Source organism: Chiloscyllium punctatum, chromosome 47, assembly GCF_047496795.1.
Source record: "Chiloscyllium punctatum isolate Juve2018m chromosome 47, sChiPun1.3, whole genome shotgun sequence".
Taxonomy (NCBI): domain Eukaryota; kingdom Metazoa; phylum Chordata; class Chondrichthyes; order Orectolobiformes; family Hemiscylliidae; genus Chiloscyllium; species Chiloscyllium punctatum.
Genome location: NC_092785.1, coordinates 26903288 through 26918414, shown reverse-complemented (window position 1 = coordinate 26918414; position 15127 = coordinate 26903288). Strand labels below are relative to the sequence as shown.

Below are 15127 nucleotides of genomic sequence, written 5' to 3'. Positions count from 1 at the left end.
CTCCAAGGTCTCTTTGTTCAGCAACACTCCCTAGGATCTTACCATTAAGGGTATGAGTCCTGCTAAGATTTGTTTTCTCAAAATGCAGCACCTCGCATTTATCTGAATTAAGCCCATTGGCCCATCTGGTCCAGATCCTGTTGTAATCTGAGATAACCCTCTTCGCTGTCCACTATCCCTCCAATTTTGGTGTCTTCTGCAAACTTACTAACTGTACCTCTTCTGCTCGCATCCAAATCATTTATGTAAATGACAAAAAGTAGACGACCCAGCACCGATCCTTGTGGCACTCCACTGGTCACAGGCCTCCAGTCTGAAAAACAACCCTCCACCACCACCCTCTGTCTTCTACCTCTGAGCCAGTTCTATATCTAAATGGCTAGTTCTTCTTGTATTCCGTGAGATCTAACCTCCCATGGGGAACCTTCTCGAACGCCTTACTGAAGTCCATATAGATCACATCTACTGCTCTGCCCTCATCAATCCTCTTTGTTACTTCCTCAAAAAACTCAATCGTTTGTGAGACATGATTTCCCACGTACAAAGCCATGTTGACTATCCGAATCAGTCCTTGCCTTTCCAAATACATATACATCCTGTCCCTCAGGATTCCCTCCAACAACTTGCCCACCACCGAGGTCAGGCTCACTGGTCTATAGTTCCCTGGCTGGTCCTTACCACCCTTCTTAAACAGTGGCACCACATTTGCCAACCTCCAGTCTTCCGGCACCTCACCTGTGACTATCAATGATACAAATATCTCAGCAAGAGGCCCAGCAATCACTTCTCTCGCTTCCCACAGAGTTCTCAGGTACACCTGATCAGGTCCTGGGATATATCCACTTTTAACCATTTCAAGATACCTCCTCTGTAATCTGGACGTTTTGCAAGATGTCACCATCTATTTCCCTACAGTCTATATCTTCCATGTTCTTTTCCACAGTAAATACTGATGCAAAATATTCATTTAGTATCTCCCCCATTTTCTGTGGCTCCACACAAAGGCCACCTTGCTGATCTTTGAGGGGCCCTATTCTCTCCCTAGTTACCCTTTTGTCCTTAATATATTTGTAAAAACCCTTTGGATTCTCCTTAATTCTATTTGCCAAAGCTATCTCATATCCCCTTTTTGCCCTCCTGATTTCCCTCTTAAGTATACTCCTATTTCCTTTATACTCTTCTAAGGATTCACTCGATCTATCCTGTCTGTACCTTTCATATACTTCCTTCTTTTTTTTAAACCAAATCTTCAATTTATTTAATCATCCGTTCTGCCACTGCGAACATTTTCTCCTTCTCGACTTTATCCCCTGTGCCTTTGAACAGCTGAACCTCTCCATGTGATTGAAGTCCCTCATTGCTGGGACTTTGAATCTTTTTCACACCCGCTCAAACGAAACGATTCTGATGGTAACAACAGGCATTGACTTGCTGCTGCGCCAACAGGCCCTGAGGCCCACAGGCTCACCTGGTGTTGTATTTACCTGGTCAGTACAGTCTTCCAAAGGGCAGTGTCATGGTGACCTCTGGCATTAATTCCTACTATTCGAGACTCGGGTTGGGTGCCTGAAACTTGACCCCAGGAGACTCATGCTGCAAATTAACATCCTGAATGGAACATAAAGAACATGAAAGCATGGGAAAGGTTAAAGCATGAAGCCCACTGGCAATCTGTGGTCTGTGGAAGGCAGGATGGGATCAGACTAGTGGAATAGCTCTTCCACCAATGAGCAGAGTAAGGTTAAAGCTGAAGGGTCCCTATGGCGAGATGAGATAACAGTTAGTAGAGCTAGTTTCCCTGTTAAGTGTCATTATGACAAGATTGGGGCCATAAATATTTGAGACATGACATTAAATATCTAATTAATAATTAGCAGAGTCAGCTTGAGACCGGAGACTATTGTAATAGATGGAATAGCTAAATATCTAATCATGACAGATTAGTCTGGAATGGAAGATCACTGTAGCAGAGATGATAATAAATATCTAACCGTGACATGAGAGTAACATTAAGTAGAAAGTACAACTAAAGAGATCATGGGAACTAACATCACCGGTTTATTGTGTAGCTAGAGTGAGGTACTTTGATTAATATAGTTGGACATGCTGATAAGCGAACAGAAACATGATAAATAAAAATAAAAATCCATGGACCCTGAGGGTGGGGGACATTTGAGAATCTGCTTTCTCAGTGTCACGGTTTTTTGTTTGTAGATAAAAGACCTACTTCTTGAAGAGCTCTCTGCGTCTCCTGGTGGCTCTCTACATTTTCTCCACGACACCTGTCACTTACAATCCACTGGGGATCTGAGCAGGATCAACCAAATAAATTCTGTCACGACAAAGTGAGGTCGGAGCGAGGGGGATTCAGAGGTGATATCTCTGTAACCCCCCCTCCAGCCCCTTCTTCGTTCATTCGTGGGATGAAACTATCGCTAGCCAAGCAAGCATTTTTTGGCCATCCCGCAGTTAAGAGTCAATCACATGGCTGTGGGTCTGGAGTCACATGTCGGCCAGACCAGGTAAGGACAGCAGATTCCTTTCATAAAGGACATTAGTGAACCAGATGAGTTTTTCCAACAGTTGACTCACGGTCATCCTTTGACTTAATTCCAGATTTTACCGAGTTCACACTACAGCATCTGCCATCGCAGGATTCAAACCAGGGTCAAGATTAGAGTGGTGCTGGAAAAGCACAGCAGGTCAGGCAGCACGTGAGGAGCAGGAAAATCAATGTTTCGTGCAAAAGCCCTTTATCAGGAATGAGGCTGGGAGCCTTGTGGATGGGAGGGGAGGTAGGTGAGGGTGCAATAGGTGGATGGAGGTGGGGGTAAAGGTGATAGGTCAGAGGGGAGGGTGGGAAGGAAGATTGGCAGGTAGGACAGGTCATGAGGGAGGTGCTGAGCTTGAAGGTTGGAACTGAGGAAAGGTGGGGAGAGGGGAAATCCACATTGATGCCCTGGGGTTGAAGTGTTCCGAAGCGGAAGATGAGGCGTTCTTCCTCCTGGCATCGGGTGGTGAGGGAGTGACTGAGGAGAGGCCCAGGACCTGCAAGTCCCTGGCAGAGTGGGAGGGGGAGTTGAAACGTTCGGCCACGGGACGGTGGGGTTGATTGGTGCGGGTGTCCCGGAGATGTTCTCTGAAGCGCTCTGTGAGAAGGCGTCCGGTCTCCCAAACATAGAGGAGACCACATCGGGAGAAACGGATACAATGAGTGACACAATAAAGGATTCAAACCAGGATTCCCTGGACATGACCTGGGTCGCTGGATTAACAGCCTAGTGAAATACCACTAGGCCGTTGCCTCTCCATTACATATAACAGTACGAGGTAGAACTCCTAAGCCCCTTATAAGCTCCTCTTTACGCACAAAGGGGAAAAAAAACAGGTTCTTATAGACAGAGGCAAAGCTGGGAACGCAGAGGTCAGTGGTTCCTGTCACAGGATCTGCTGAGGTGGTCCTTGTGTCGATCAGATCTTGGTCTTCCTTCTCCAGATCTCTTCACTGGTGGCTGGGGGTTCATAATCGTAGAAAGCTCTGAGCCTTACCACAATTTACAGCAACAGCTAAAGGAAAACTGTTGCTCACAGTCCCAGGCTGTCCAGCTGCCCAGGAACCAATCACATAATTATTCGCCTTTGCCATTGACACTGAAACCTCCTGGCTGCTAAAACACAGCTCAATCACAAAGTTGGCCAAACAGCAAGGGATGCTGGCTACATTGGCCAAGCGAAACCCTGGAATCTCAAAACCCACACACCACTGACACAGTGAAAACTCAGCAACCAGGTACTAATGACATTAACCTAATCTAAAAGGCAATAGTTATCCTGGACAGGCATGTCCTCAATAACTTACCCACCTAACAAAGGAGGGCCCAGATCGAAAGGTACTGGGCCCGGCTTCACAAAGAAACTGACAGTGGCAAGCCATCCAAACGATTGACATTGTTTCAAACTATTAACGTGATTGGCCTGAAGTATAGAATGTTCCAGAAAACCGTCTAAAAGATATAAAAACTGGGTCAACCTGCAGTTCCCCCCCCCCCCCATCTTGGACCTCCTGAGGAGACCAGCATGGCAAGAGGCAGAGACCAACTCACCATCCATCGCGGGAGAGAGAGAGAGAGAGAGAGAGAGAGAGAGGGAGAAACAGAGAGATAGAGAGACAGAGGAAGAAACCAGCTTCACAGAACCAGAGCCAGAGAGAAAGCATAGCTGTGTAAATTTACAAGAGACTCAGGAAGTATTGTAACCTTAAGGGGCCAAATAGAATTGGAGAGAGTATGTTTAGTATAAACGGTATTGTAACTTGGTTCCCAATAAAGTTGGGACTGTTTTGCATTGGCACTGGCTCAAGTCTATATTGCTTTGACCGTTTCACTATTGTGGGACACATGGGCAAACTCATTCATAACATTCTGGTCGGGGTTGTCTAACTTGCTTTAAGGAGAGACGAGACAGCAGTGAGAACCAGTCAATGTAACCCATACTTCAATTGCTGCTGGAGTCAGCAGCTGTGTAAACATTGTTTACAATGAGTATCAGATTGCAGGTACCCCTGCTTTTCAACCGTTTGCGTTGTGCAATGTTGCTTTTATGAAAGAGCTACATTAGTACCTGTTGTTGTGAAACCAAAGAGATTTTTCGCTTTTATAGGTAACGTGTGCTATAGATAGAGGAGAACCAGTAGATATACTTAAACTACCAGAAGGCACTTGATAAGTTGACACATTGAAGGTTATTGTCCAAAATGGTCTGGGAGGTAGTATATTAACATGGATAGATTGTCTGGCTAACAGAAAGCAAACAGTCAGTCGAAATGGGTCTTTTTCAGGTTGGCAAGATGGTGTGCCAAATGGCTTGGAGCTGTGACCTCTGCTATTCACTGTTTTTATAAAATAAAAAGGGAAAGAGATGACAGACATAGGGGCAAGAGTTGCTGACAGCACAAGGATGGGTAGGAAATTAAATCGTGAAAAGGACACGGAGGAAGCAAAAAGAATATGTGGACAGTTTAAGCGAATGAGCAAAGGTGTTGTAAATGGAGTACCGTGTGGGAAAATGTGTAATTATTTTCATTTTGATAGGAACAATAAAAAAAAGCATAGTATTTAAATGGGAATATTGTAGGGCTCTGGGATGCAGGGGGATTAGTCTGACCTTGTACATGAGTCACAAAAGGTTAATATGCAGTTACAGCAATTGTTAGGAGGGATAATAGAATGTTAAGGTTTATCTCGCTATACAAAAGGAAGATAGGCTTCATTTTACAGGACACTGGTCAAACCAGAGCTGGAGTATTAACGGTCACCTTTATTTAAGGACAATGTTAATTTGTTGGAAACAGTTCAGAGTCTGTTTACTGGACTAATGCCTGGAATACATTTTGTGACCTTTAATGAGGAAAGGAAGGTCAGTCTAAGTTTGTATTCACTGGAGGTAACTTCAAGCTGAACTCTGTGATCCTGCTGGATTCGGCATCAAGATGATAGAAATGTTGAGACAAAATTACCACAACACTCGGATTTCAGTTTCCTGGCTTGCAAGATTGGACAATGTCTGTGCATGTTTCAGAATCCTATTGTCTCAGTGATTATATCAAACGGTTTGTCCTCACTCAGTTGCATGTCCAAGTGATTGTCAGGATGCTTTGCATATGGCCATGACCAACTCTGAGATGAGGTAATTGTTCACAGAGAATCCTTGGAGTTAGGTTGTCTCCATTTTAATGAAGTGAGAAGTAAGATTCACATCACACAAGTGCCAGGCAATGATCGTCTCCAACAAGAAAATCAAACTATTGCTTTCTGACACTAATGAACGCCCCATGATCAACATTGACAGAAACTGAACTGGACTAGTCATGTAGCCATTAAGCTAGAAGAGTCAGTCACAGAAGCTAGGGGTTTGGCAGTAAGTAACTGAACTCCTGACTCTCCAAGGCCCGTTCACCATCCACAAGGCACAGGTCAGGAGTGTGATGGAATGTGACCCACTTGGCTGGATGGGTGTAGCTCCTACAACCAAGAACCTTGAAACCATCCAAGACAAAGCAGTCCACTTGATTGGCAACACATCAACAAACATCCACTCCCTCCACTCCTGACGCCTAGTAGCAGCAGTGGGTAATATCTACAGGACGCACTGCAGAAATTCACCAAAGTTCCTTCGATGGCACTGTTCAAACCCATGATTTGATTTGACTTATTGTCACATGTTATCAGTGAAGTTTTGTTTTGCGAGCAGCACAAGCAGAGCGAGGCATACAAGGTTACAACTGCACAGATGCTCAAAAGCAAGGTCAGCGTTACATTGAAATTAGGGAGGTCCGTATGTAAGTTAGCTCACAGAGCTGGAAGGTTTGTTTTCAGACGTTTCGTCACCATGACTCGGTAACATCATCAGTGACGCCTATGTTGGTATGTCCTGCCTCTCTATTTATAGGTCTTGGTTTCTTAAGGTGGGTGATGTCATTTGCGGTTGTTTTTTTTCAAGGGGAGGTAGATGGGATCTAAGTCGATGTGTTTACTGAAGGAGTTCTGGTTAGAATGCCATGCCTCTAAGAATTTGCATGCGTGTCTTTGTTTTGCCTGTCCCAGGATGTGTTTCCATACATACAGAAAAAGAAGTTCACCACTTTGGTTGAGACAACAAACACATCCTGGGACAGATGAAACAAAGACACGCATGAGAATTCTTAGAGGCACGCCACCAATAAACACATCGACTTAGATCCCATCCACCTTCCCTTGAAAAAAAACCCCCAGAAATGACATCATCCACCTTAAGAAACTAAGAGCTATATCACTGGAGATTCTCACTAATGATGTTACCAAGTCATGGTGACGAAACGTCTGAAAACAAACCTCCAGCTCAGCGAGCTAACTTACAGACTCATCAACCTGAGCTACAAATCTTCTCAAAAATTAGAGAGGTCCAGTCTGATAACAGCAGACAGCAGGGAAGAAGCTGTTCTTGAGCCTGCTAGTGCATGTGTTCAAGCATCTGAACCTTCCACCTGTCAGAAGAGGTGGAGGAAAGTACTACTTGGATGGGAGGGGTCTTTTATGGTGTTAGCAGCCTTTGCGCAGGAACGGGAATTGTAGACAGAGTCCAGGGACGAGAGGTTGACTTCCATGATGGTCTGGCCGGTGCATACGAGAGAAAGTGAGGACTGCAGATGCCGGAGACCAGAGTTGAAAAATGTGGTGCTGGAAAAACACAGCAGGCCAGACAGCATCCGAGGAGTTTCTTACAGTCCTGGGCAGAGCAGTTGCTGTCCTAGGCCGTTATGCACCCGAACAGTATGCTTTCTGTGGTGCATCTGTAGGGTCCTTATGGACATGTTGAAGAAGAAGCCTCCTGAAGAAGAAGAAGAAGAAGTTGCTGTCCTTTTCCATACAGGACAAATGCAGCAGGTACATGGGAACCAAGACACTCTCCATCCTGACCAGGAAATATTTGGATGTTCCTCAGTGTCTCTGATGCAAAACCCTGGAATTTCCTCCCTAAGGACATTGAGGGGCCACCAACTGCACATGAACTGCAGTGGTTCAAGAAGGCAGCTAGAGACAATAAAAGCTGGGCACTGCCCATGTTCTGCGATTCAAAAATGTTTGCACCAAGTTCCACCAACAGCTTCCTGGTCCTCTTGTTTCTCACCCTCACTGAAACCAGCTCTGCGCATGCGGTTACCCGGCGGCTGGGATGCGCGATACGCATGCGGATACACGGCATTCGGGCGGTGCGACAGTCTCCGCGCATGCGGATGTCCGGCGCATCGCCGGCTAGGACGCCCGAGACGCATGCGGGTACACGGCACTCCGCCTTCGCGACGGGCGCTGCGCAGGCGGGTAGCCGGCCCGCTGCGCACGCGGTTGGACGCTGAGGGCCGCGTGCCGGGCGATGGCGGTTGAGAATGTGAGGCACGAGGCTGAAAAGGGCGGGGTCGCGCAAACGTCATTCACCCCTCACCCCTCCCCCCCCTAAAACATACCCCCCAACACAGAGGGAAGGAGGTGAGAGGGGGAGGGGGAGGGGGGAGGGGGGGTGAGGGGAGAGGGAGGGGTGGGGAGGGAGGGGAGGGGAGAGGGAGGGGAGAGGGAGGGAGGGGAGGGGAGGGGAGGGGAGAGGGAGGGGTGGGGAGGGAGGGGAGGGGAGAGGGAGGGGAGAGGGAGGGAGGGGAGGGGAGGGGAGAGGGAGGGGAGAGGGAGGGAGGGGAGAGGGAGGGGTGGGGAGGGGAGAGGGAGGGGGGGTGAGGGGGAGAGGGAGGGGAGAGGGAGGGGTGGGGAGGGGAGGGGGAGGGGGAGGGGGAGGGGAGAGGGAGGGGAGAGGGAGGGGTGGGGAGGGGAGAGGGAGGGGGGGTGAGGGGAGAGGGAGGGGGGGTGAGGGGAGAGGGAGGGGGGGGTGAGGGGAGGGGGAGGGGGGGTGAGGGGAGAGGGAGGGGAGAGGGAGGGAGAGGGAGGGGGGGGTGAGGGGTGAGGGAGGGGAGAGGGAGGGGTGGGGAGGGGAGAGGGAGGGGTGGGGAGGGGAGGGGGAGGGGGGGTGAGGGGAGAGGGAGGGGGGGTGAGGGGAGAGGGAGGGGGGGTGAGGGGAGAGGGAGGGGTGGGGAGGGGAGAGGGAGGGGGGGTGAGGGGTGAGGGAGGGGAGAGGGAGGGGTGGGGAGGGGAGAGGGAGGGGTGGGGAGGGGAGGGGGAGGGGGGGTGAGGGGAGAGGGAGGGGAGAGGGAGGGGTGGGGAGGGGAGGGGGAGGGGGAGGGGGAGGGGGGGTGAGGGGAGAGGGAGGGGGGGAGAGGGAGGGGGGGTGAGGGGTGAGGGAGGGGAGAGGGAGGGGTAGGGAGGGGAGAGGGAGGGGTGGGGAGGGGAGAGGGAGGGGGGGTGAGGGGAGAGGGAGGGGAGAGGGAGGGGTGGGGAGGGGAGGGGGAGGGGGAGGGGGAGGGGGGGGTGAGGGGAGAGGGGGGGGAGGGGGAGGGGGGGTGAGGGGAGAGGGAGGGGAGAGGGAGGGAGGGGAGGGAGGGGAGGGGAGGGGAGAGGGAGGGGAGAGGGAGGGGTGGGGAGGGGAGGGGGAGGGGGGGGTGAGGGGAGAGGGGAGGGGAGAGGGAGGGGGGGTGAGGGGAGAGGGAGGGGAGAGGGAGGGGTGGGGAGGGGAGAGGGAGGGGTGGGGAGGGGAGAGGGAGGGGGGGTGAGGGGAGAGGGAGGGGAGAGGGAGGGGTGGGGAGGGGAGGGGGAGGGGGGGTGAGGGGAGAGGGAGGGGAGAGGGAGGGGTGGGGAGGGGAGAGGGAGGGGTGGGGAGGGGAGGGGGAGGGGGGGTGAGGGGAGAGGGAGGGGAGAGGGAGGGAGGGGAGGGGAGGGGAGAGGGAGGGGAGAGGGAGGGGTGGGGAGGGAGGGGAGGGGAGAGGGAGGGAGGGGAGGGAGGGGAGGGGAGGGGAGAGGGAGGGGAGAGGGAGGGAGGGGAGGGGAGGGGAGAGGGGGGGTGAGGGGAGAGGGATGGGAGAGGGAGGGGAGAGGGAGGGAGGGGAGAGGGAGAGGGAGGGGAGAGGGAGGGGTGGGGAGGGAGGGGAGAGGGAGAGGGAGGGGAGAGGGAGGGGTGGGGAGGGAGGGGAGGGGAGAGGGAGGGAGGGGAGGGAGGGGAGGGGAGGGGAGAGGGAGGGGAGAGGGAGGGAGGGGAGGGAGGGGAGGGGAGAGGGAGGGAGGGGAGGGAGGGGAGGGGAGGGGAGGGGAGGGGAGAGGGAGGGGAGAGGGAGGGGTGGGGAGGGGAGGGGGGAGGGGGGGTGAGGGGAGAGGGAGGGGGGGTGAGGGGAGAGGGAGGGGGGGTGAGGGGAGAGGGAGGGGAGAGGGGAGGGAGGGGAGGGGAGGGGAGAGGGAGGGGAGAGGGAGGGGTGGGGAGGGAGGGGAGAGGGAGGGAGGGGAGGGAGGGGAGGGGAGAGAGGGGAGAGGGAGAGGGGAGGGAGGGGAGGGGAGGGGAGAGGGAGGGAGGGGAGGGGAGGGGAGAGGGGGGGTGAGGGGAGAGGGAGGGGAGAGGGAGGGGAGAGGGAGGGAGGGGAGGGGAGGGGAGAGGGAGGGGAGAGGGAGGGGTGGGGAGGGAGGGGAGGGGGGAGGGGAGGGAGGGGAGGGGAGGGGAGGGGAGAGGGAGGGAGGGAGGGAGGGGAGGGGAGAGGGAGGGGAGAGGGAGGGAGGGGAGGGAGGGGAGGGGAGGGGAGAGGGAGGGGAGAGGGAGGGGTGGGGAGGGGAGGGGGAGGGGGGGTGAGGGGAGAGGGAGGGGGGGTGAGGGAGAGGGAGGGGGGGTGAGGGGAGAGGGAGGGGAGAGGGAGGGGTGGGGAGGGGAGAGGAGGGGTGGGGAGGGGAGAGGGAGGGGGGGTGAGGGGAGAGGGAGGGGAGAGGGAGGGGTGGGGAGGGGAGGGGGAGGGGGGGTGAGGGGAGAGGGAGGGGAGAGGGAGGGGTGGGGAGGGGAGAGGGAGGGGTGGGGAGGGGAGGGGGAGGGGGGGTGAGGGGAGAGGGAGGGGAGAGGGAGGGGTGGGGAGGGGAGAGGGAGGGGTGGGGAGGGGAGGGGGAGGGGGAGGGGGGGGTGAGGGGAGAGGGATGGGAGAGGGAGGGAGGGGAGAGGGAGGGGTGGGGAGGGGAGAGGGAGGGAGGGGAGGGAGGGGAGGGGAGAGGGAGGGGAGAGGGGAGGGGGAGGGGAGAGGAGAGGGGAGGGAGGGAGAGGGAGGGGAGGGGAGAGGGAGGGGGTGGGGAGGGGAGAGGGAGGGAGGGAGAGGGAGGGAGGGGAGGGAGGGGAGAGGGTGGGGAGGGGAGAGGGAGGGGGGGTGAGGGGTGAGGGAGGGGAGAGGGAGGGGTGGGGAGGGGAGAGGGAGGGGTGGGAGGGGAGGGGAGGGGGAGGGGGGGTGAGGGGAGAGGGAGGGGAGAGGGAGGGGTGGGGAGGGGAGGGGGAGGGGGGGTGAGGGGAGAGGGAGGGGGGGTGAGGGGAGGGGGAGGGGGGGTGAGGGGAGAGGGAGGGGAGAGGGAGGGGTGGGGGAGGGGAGAGGGAGGGGGGGTGAGGGGAGAGGGAGGGGAGAGGGAGGGGTGGGGAGGGGAGGGGGAGGGGGGGTGAGGGGAGAGGGAGGGGTGGGGAGGGAGGGGAGGGCAGAGGGAGGGGAGAGGGAGGGAGGGGAGGGGAGGGGAGGGGAGAGGGAGGGGTGGGGAGGGAGGGGAGGGGAGAGGGAGGGGAGAGGGAGGGAGGGGAGGGGAGGGGAGAGGGAGGGGAGAGGGAGGGAGGGGAGAGGGAGGGGTGGGGAGGGGAGAGGGAGGGGGGGTGAGGGGAGAGGGAGGGGAGAGGGAGGGGTGGGGAGGGGAGGGGGAGGGGGAGGGGAGGGGAGAGGGAGGGAGAGGGAGGGGGTGGGGAGGGGAGAGGGAGGGGGGGGTGAGGGGAGAGGGAGGGGGGGTGAGGGGAGAGGGAGGGGGGTGAGGGAGGGGGAGGGGGGGTGAGGGGAGAGGGAGGGGAGAGGGAGGGGTGGGGAGGGAGAGGGAGGGGGGGGTGAGGGGAGAGGGAGGGGAGAGGGAGGGGTGGGGGAGGGGAGAGGGAGGGGTGGGGGAGGGGAGAGGGAGGGGGGGTGAGGGGTGAGGGAGGGGAGAGGGAGGGGTGGGGAGGGGAGAGGGAGGGGGGGTGAGGGGAGAGGGAGGGGAGAGGGAGGGGTGGGGAGGGGAGGGGAGGGGGAGGGGGAGGGGGGGTGAGGGGAGAGGGAGGGGGGGAGAGGGAGGGGGGGTGAGGGGTGAGGGAGGGGAGAGGGAGGGGTAGGGAGGGGAGAGGGAGGGGTGGGGAGGGAGAGGGAGGGGTGGGGAGGGGAGGGGGAGGGGGGGTGAGGGGAGAGGGGGGGGGAGGGGGAGGGGGGGTGAGGGGAGAGGGAGGGGAGAGGGAGGGAGGGAGGGGAGGGGGAGGGAGGGGAGAGGGAGGGGAGAGGGAGGGGTGGGGAGGGAGAGGGGGAGGGGGGTGAGGGGAGAGGGAGGGGAGAGGGAGGGGGGGTGAGGGGAGAGGGAGGGGGGGTGAGGGGAGAGGGAGGGGAGAGGGAGGGGGTGGGGAGGGGAGAGGGAGGGGTGGGAGGGGAGAGGGAGGGGGGGTGAGGGGGGAGAGGGAGGGAGAGGGAGGGGGTGGGGAGGGGAGGGGGAGGGGGGGGTGAGGGGAGAGGGAGGGGAGAGGGAGGGGTGGGGAGGGGAGAGGAGGGGTGGGGAGGGGAGGGGGAGGGGGGGTGAGGGGAAGAGGAGGGGAGAGGGAGGGAGGGAGGGGAGGGAGAGGGAGGGGAGAGGGAGGGAGTGGGGAGGGAGGGAGGGGGAGGGAGAGGGAGGGAGGGGAGGGAGGGGAGGGGAGGGGAGAGGGAGGGGAGAGGGAGGGAGGGGAGGGGAGGGGAGGGGGGGGTGAGGGGAGAGGGATGGGAGAGGGAGGGGAGAGGGAGGGAGGGGAGAGGGAGGGAGAGGGAGGGGGAGAGGGAGGGGTGGGGAGGAGGGGAGGGGAGAGGGAGGGAGGGGAGGGAGGGGAGGGGAGGGGAGAGGGAGGGGAGAGGGAGGGAGGGGAGGGAGGGGAGGGGAGAGGGAGGGGAGAGGGAGGGAGGGGAGGGGAGGGGAGGGAGAGGGGAGAGAGGGAGGGAGAGGGAGGGGTGGGGAGGGGAGGGGTAGGGGTGGTGAGGGGAGAGGGTGGGGGGGTGAGGGAGAGGAGGGGGGGTGAGGGGGAGGGGGAGGGGAGAGGGAGGGGAGAGGGAGGGGGGAGGGGAGAGGGAGGGGAGGGGAGAGGAGGGTGGGGAGGGAGGGGAGAGGGAGGGAGGGGAGGGAGGGGAGGGGAGAGGAGGGGAGAGGGAGGGAGGGGAGGGGAGGGGAGAGGGAGGGAGGGGAGGGGAGGGGAGAGAGGGGGGGTGAGGGGAGAGGGAGGGAGAGGGAGGGGAGAGGGAGGAGGGGAGGGGAGGGGAGAGGGAGGGGAGAGGGAGGGGTGGGAGGAGGGAGGGGGGAGGGGAGGGAGGGGAGGGGAGGGGAGAGGGAGGGAGGGGAGGGAGGGGAGGGAGAGGGAGGGGAGAGGGAGGGAGGGGAGGGAGGGGAGGGGAGGGGAGGGGAGAGGGAGGGGAGAGGGAGGGGGGTGAGGGGAGAGGGAGGGGGGGTGAGGGGAGAGGGAGGGGGGGTGAGGGGAGAGGAGGGGAGAGGGAGGGGTGGGGAGGGGAGAGGGAGGGGTGGGGAGGGGAGAGGGAGGGGGGGTGAGGGGAGAGGGAGGGGAGAGGGAGGGGTGGGGAGGGGAGGGGGAGGGGGGGTGAGGGAGAGGGAGGGAGAGGGAGGGGTGGGGAGGGGAGAGGGAGGGGTGGGGAGGGGAGGGGGAGGGGGGGGGTGAGGGGAGAGGGAGGGGAGAGGGAGGGGGTGGGGAGGGGAGAGGGAGGGGTGGGGAGGGGAGGGGGAGGGGAGAGGGGGGTGAGGGAGGAGGGAGGGGAGAGGGAGGGAGGGGAGAGGGAGGGGTGGGGAGGGGAGAGGGAGGAGGGAGGGAGGGGAGGGGAGGGGGAGGGGGGTGAGGGGAGAGGGAGGGGAGAGGGAGGGGTGGGGAGGGGAGAGGGAGGGGTGGGGAGGGGAGGGGGAGGGGGAGGGGGGGTGAGGGAGAGGGAGGGGAGAGGAGGGAGGGGAGAGGGAGGGGTGGGGAGGGGAGAGGGAGGGAGGGGAGGGAGGGGAGGGGAGAGGGAGGGGTGAGGGAGGGAGGGGAGGGGAGAGGGAGGGGAGAGGGAGGGGTGGGGAGGGGAGAGGGGAGGGGAGGGGAGAGGGAGGGGAGGGGAGGGGAGAGGGAGGGGTGGGGAGGGGAGAGGGAGGGAGGGGAGGAGGGAGGGGAGGGAGGGGAGAGGGAGGGGAGGGGAGAGGGAGGGGGGTGGAGGGGTGAGGGAGGGGAGAGGGAGGGGTGGGGAGGGGAGAGGGAGGGGTGGGGAGGGGAGGGGGAGGGGGGGTGAGGGGAGAGGGAGGGGAGAGGGAGGGGTGGGGAGGGGAGGGGGAGGGGGGGTGAGGGGAGGGGAGGGGGAGGGGGGTGGTGAGGGGAGAGGGAGGAGGGGGGGTGAGGGAGAGAGGGAGGGGGGGTGAGGGAGGGGAGGAGGGGGTGGGGGGAGGGGTGGGGGGGGGTGAGGGGAGAGGGAGGGGAGAGGGGTGGGGAGGGGAGAGGGAGGGGGGTGAGGGGAGGGAGGGGAGGGAGGGGTGGGGAGGGGAGGGGGAGGGGGGTGAGGGGAGTGGGAGGGGGGGTGAGGGGAGAGGGAGGGTGGGGAGGGGAGGGGAGGGGGGGTGAGGGGTGAGGAGGGGAGGAGAGGGGTGGGAGGGGAGGGGAGGGGGGGTGGGGAGTGGGAGGGGAGTGGGTGGGGTGGGGAGGGGAGGGAGGGGAGGGGGAGGGGGGGTGAGGGGAGAGGGAGGGGGGAGGGGGGGGTGAGGGGAGGGAGGGAGTGGGAGAGGGGTGAGAGGGGGGTGGGAGGGGTGTGGGGAGGGGTGGGGAGGGGGGGGGGTGGGGGGGGTGAGGGGTGGGGAGGGGAGTGAGAGGGAGGGGAGGGGTGAGGGTGGATGGGAGGGGGTGGGGGAGGGGAGGGGGGTGAGGGGTGTGGGTGGGGAGGGGGAGTGGGGGGAGGGTGAGGGAGAGGGAGGGAGAGGGTGGGGGAGGGGTGGGGTGGTGGGGTGTGGGTGGGGAGGGGTGTGGGAGGGGGGGGAGGGGTGGGGGAGGAGGGGGGAGGGGTGTGGGTGGGGTGTGGGTGGGGGGGGGTGGGTGGGGGGGGGGTGGGGTGTGGGATGGGGGAGGGGTGGGTGGGGTGGGGGGGGGTGGGGTGTGGGTGGGGTGGGAGGTGGGGGTGGGGTGGGGGTGGGGTGTGGTGGGGGTGTGGGTGGGGGGGGTGGGTGGGGGTGGCGGGTGGGTGTGGGTGTGGGTGGGGTGTGGGTGGGGGGAGGGAGGGGTGTGGGGGGGGGTCTGGGGGTGGGGAGGGGTGGGGTGTGGTGGGGGTGTGGGTGTGGGTGGGGGTGGGTGGGAGTGGAGTGGTCGGGGTGAGGGTGGGGTGCTGGTGGGGTGGGGGTGGGGAGGCGGGTGGGGTGTGGGTGGGTGTGGGTGGGTGTGAGGGTGGGGGGGGGGTGTGGCGTGGGGTGTGGGTGGAGGGGGGGTGGGGTGTGGG

At 60.2% G+C, this 15127-nt stretch overlaps 1 protein-coding gene across 1 annotated transcript in view; it reads left to right on the top strand.

The window, feature by feature from the left end:
• The first annotated feature begins 7876 nt into the window (after positions 1–7876).
• The window catches only part of LOC140468458 (uncharacterized), a 1057462-nt gene continuing 1050211 nt past the window's right edge, over positions 7877–15127 (top strand). Inside the window, exon 1 of the mRNA XM_072564547.1 lies at positions 7877–7923. Coding sequence (XP_072420648.1) covers positions 7909–7923 — 15 coding nt within the window. The 5' untranslated portion in view covers positions 7877–7908. The remainder of the gene's footprint in view (positions 7924–15127) is intronic.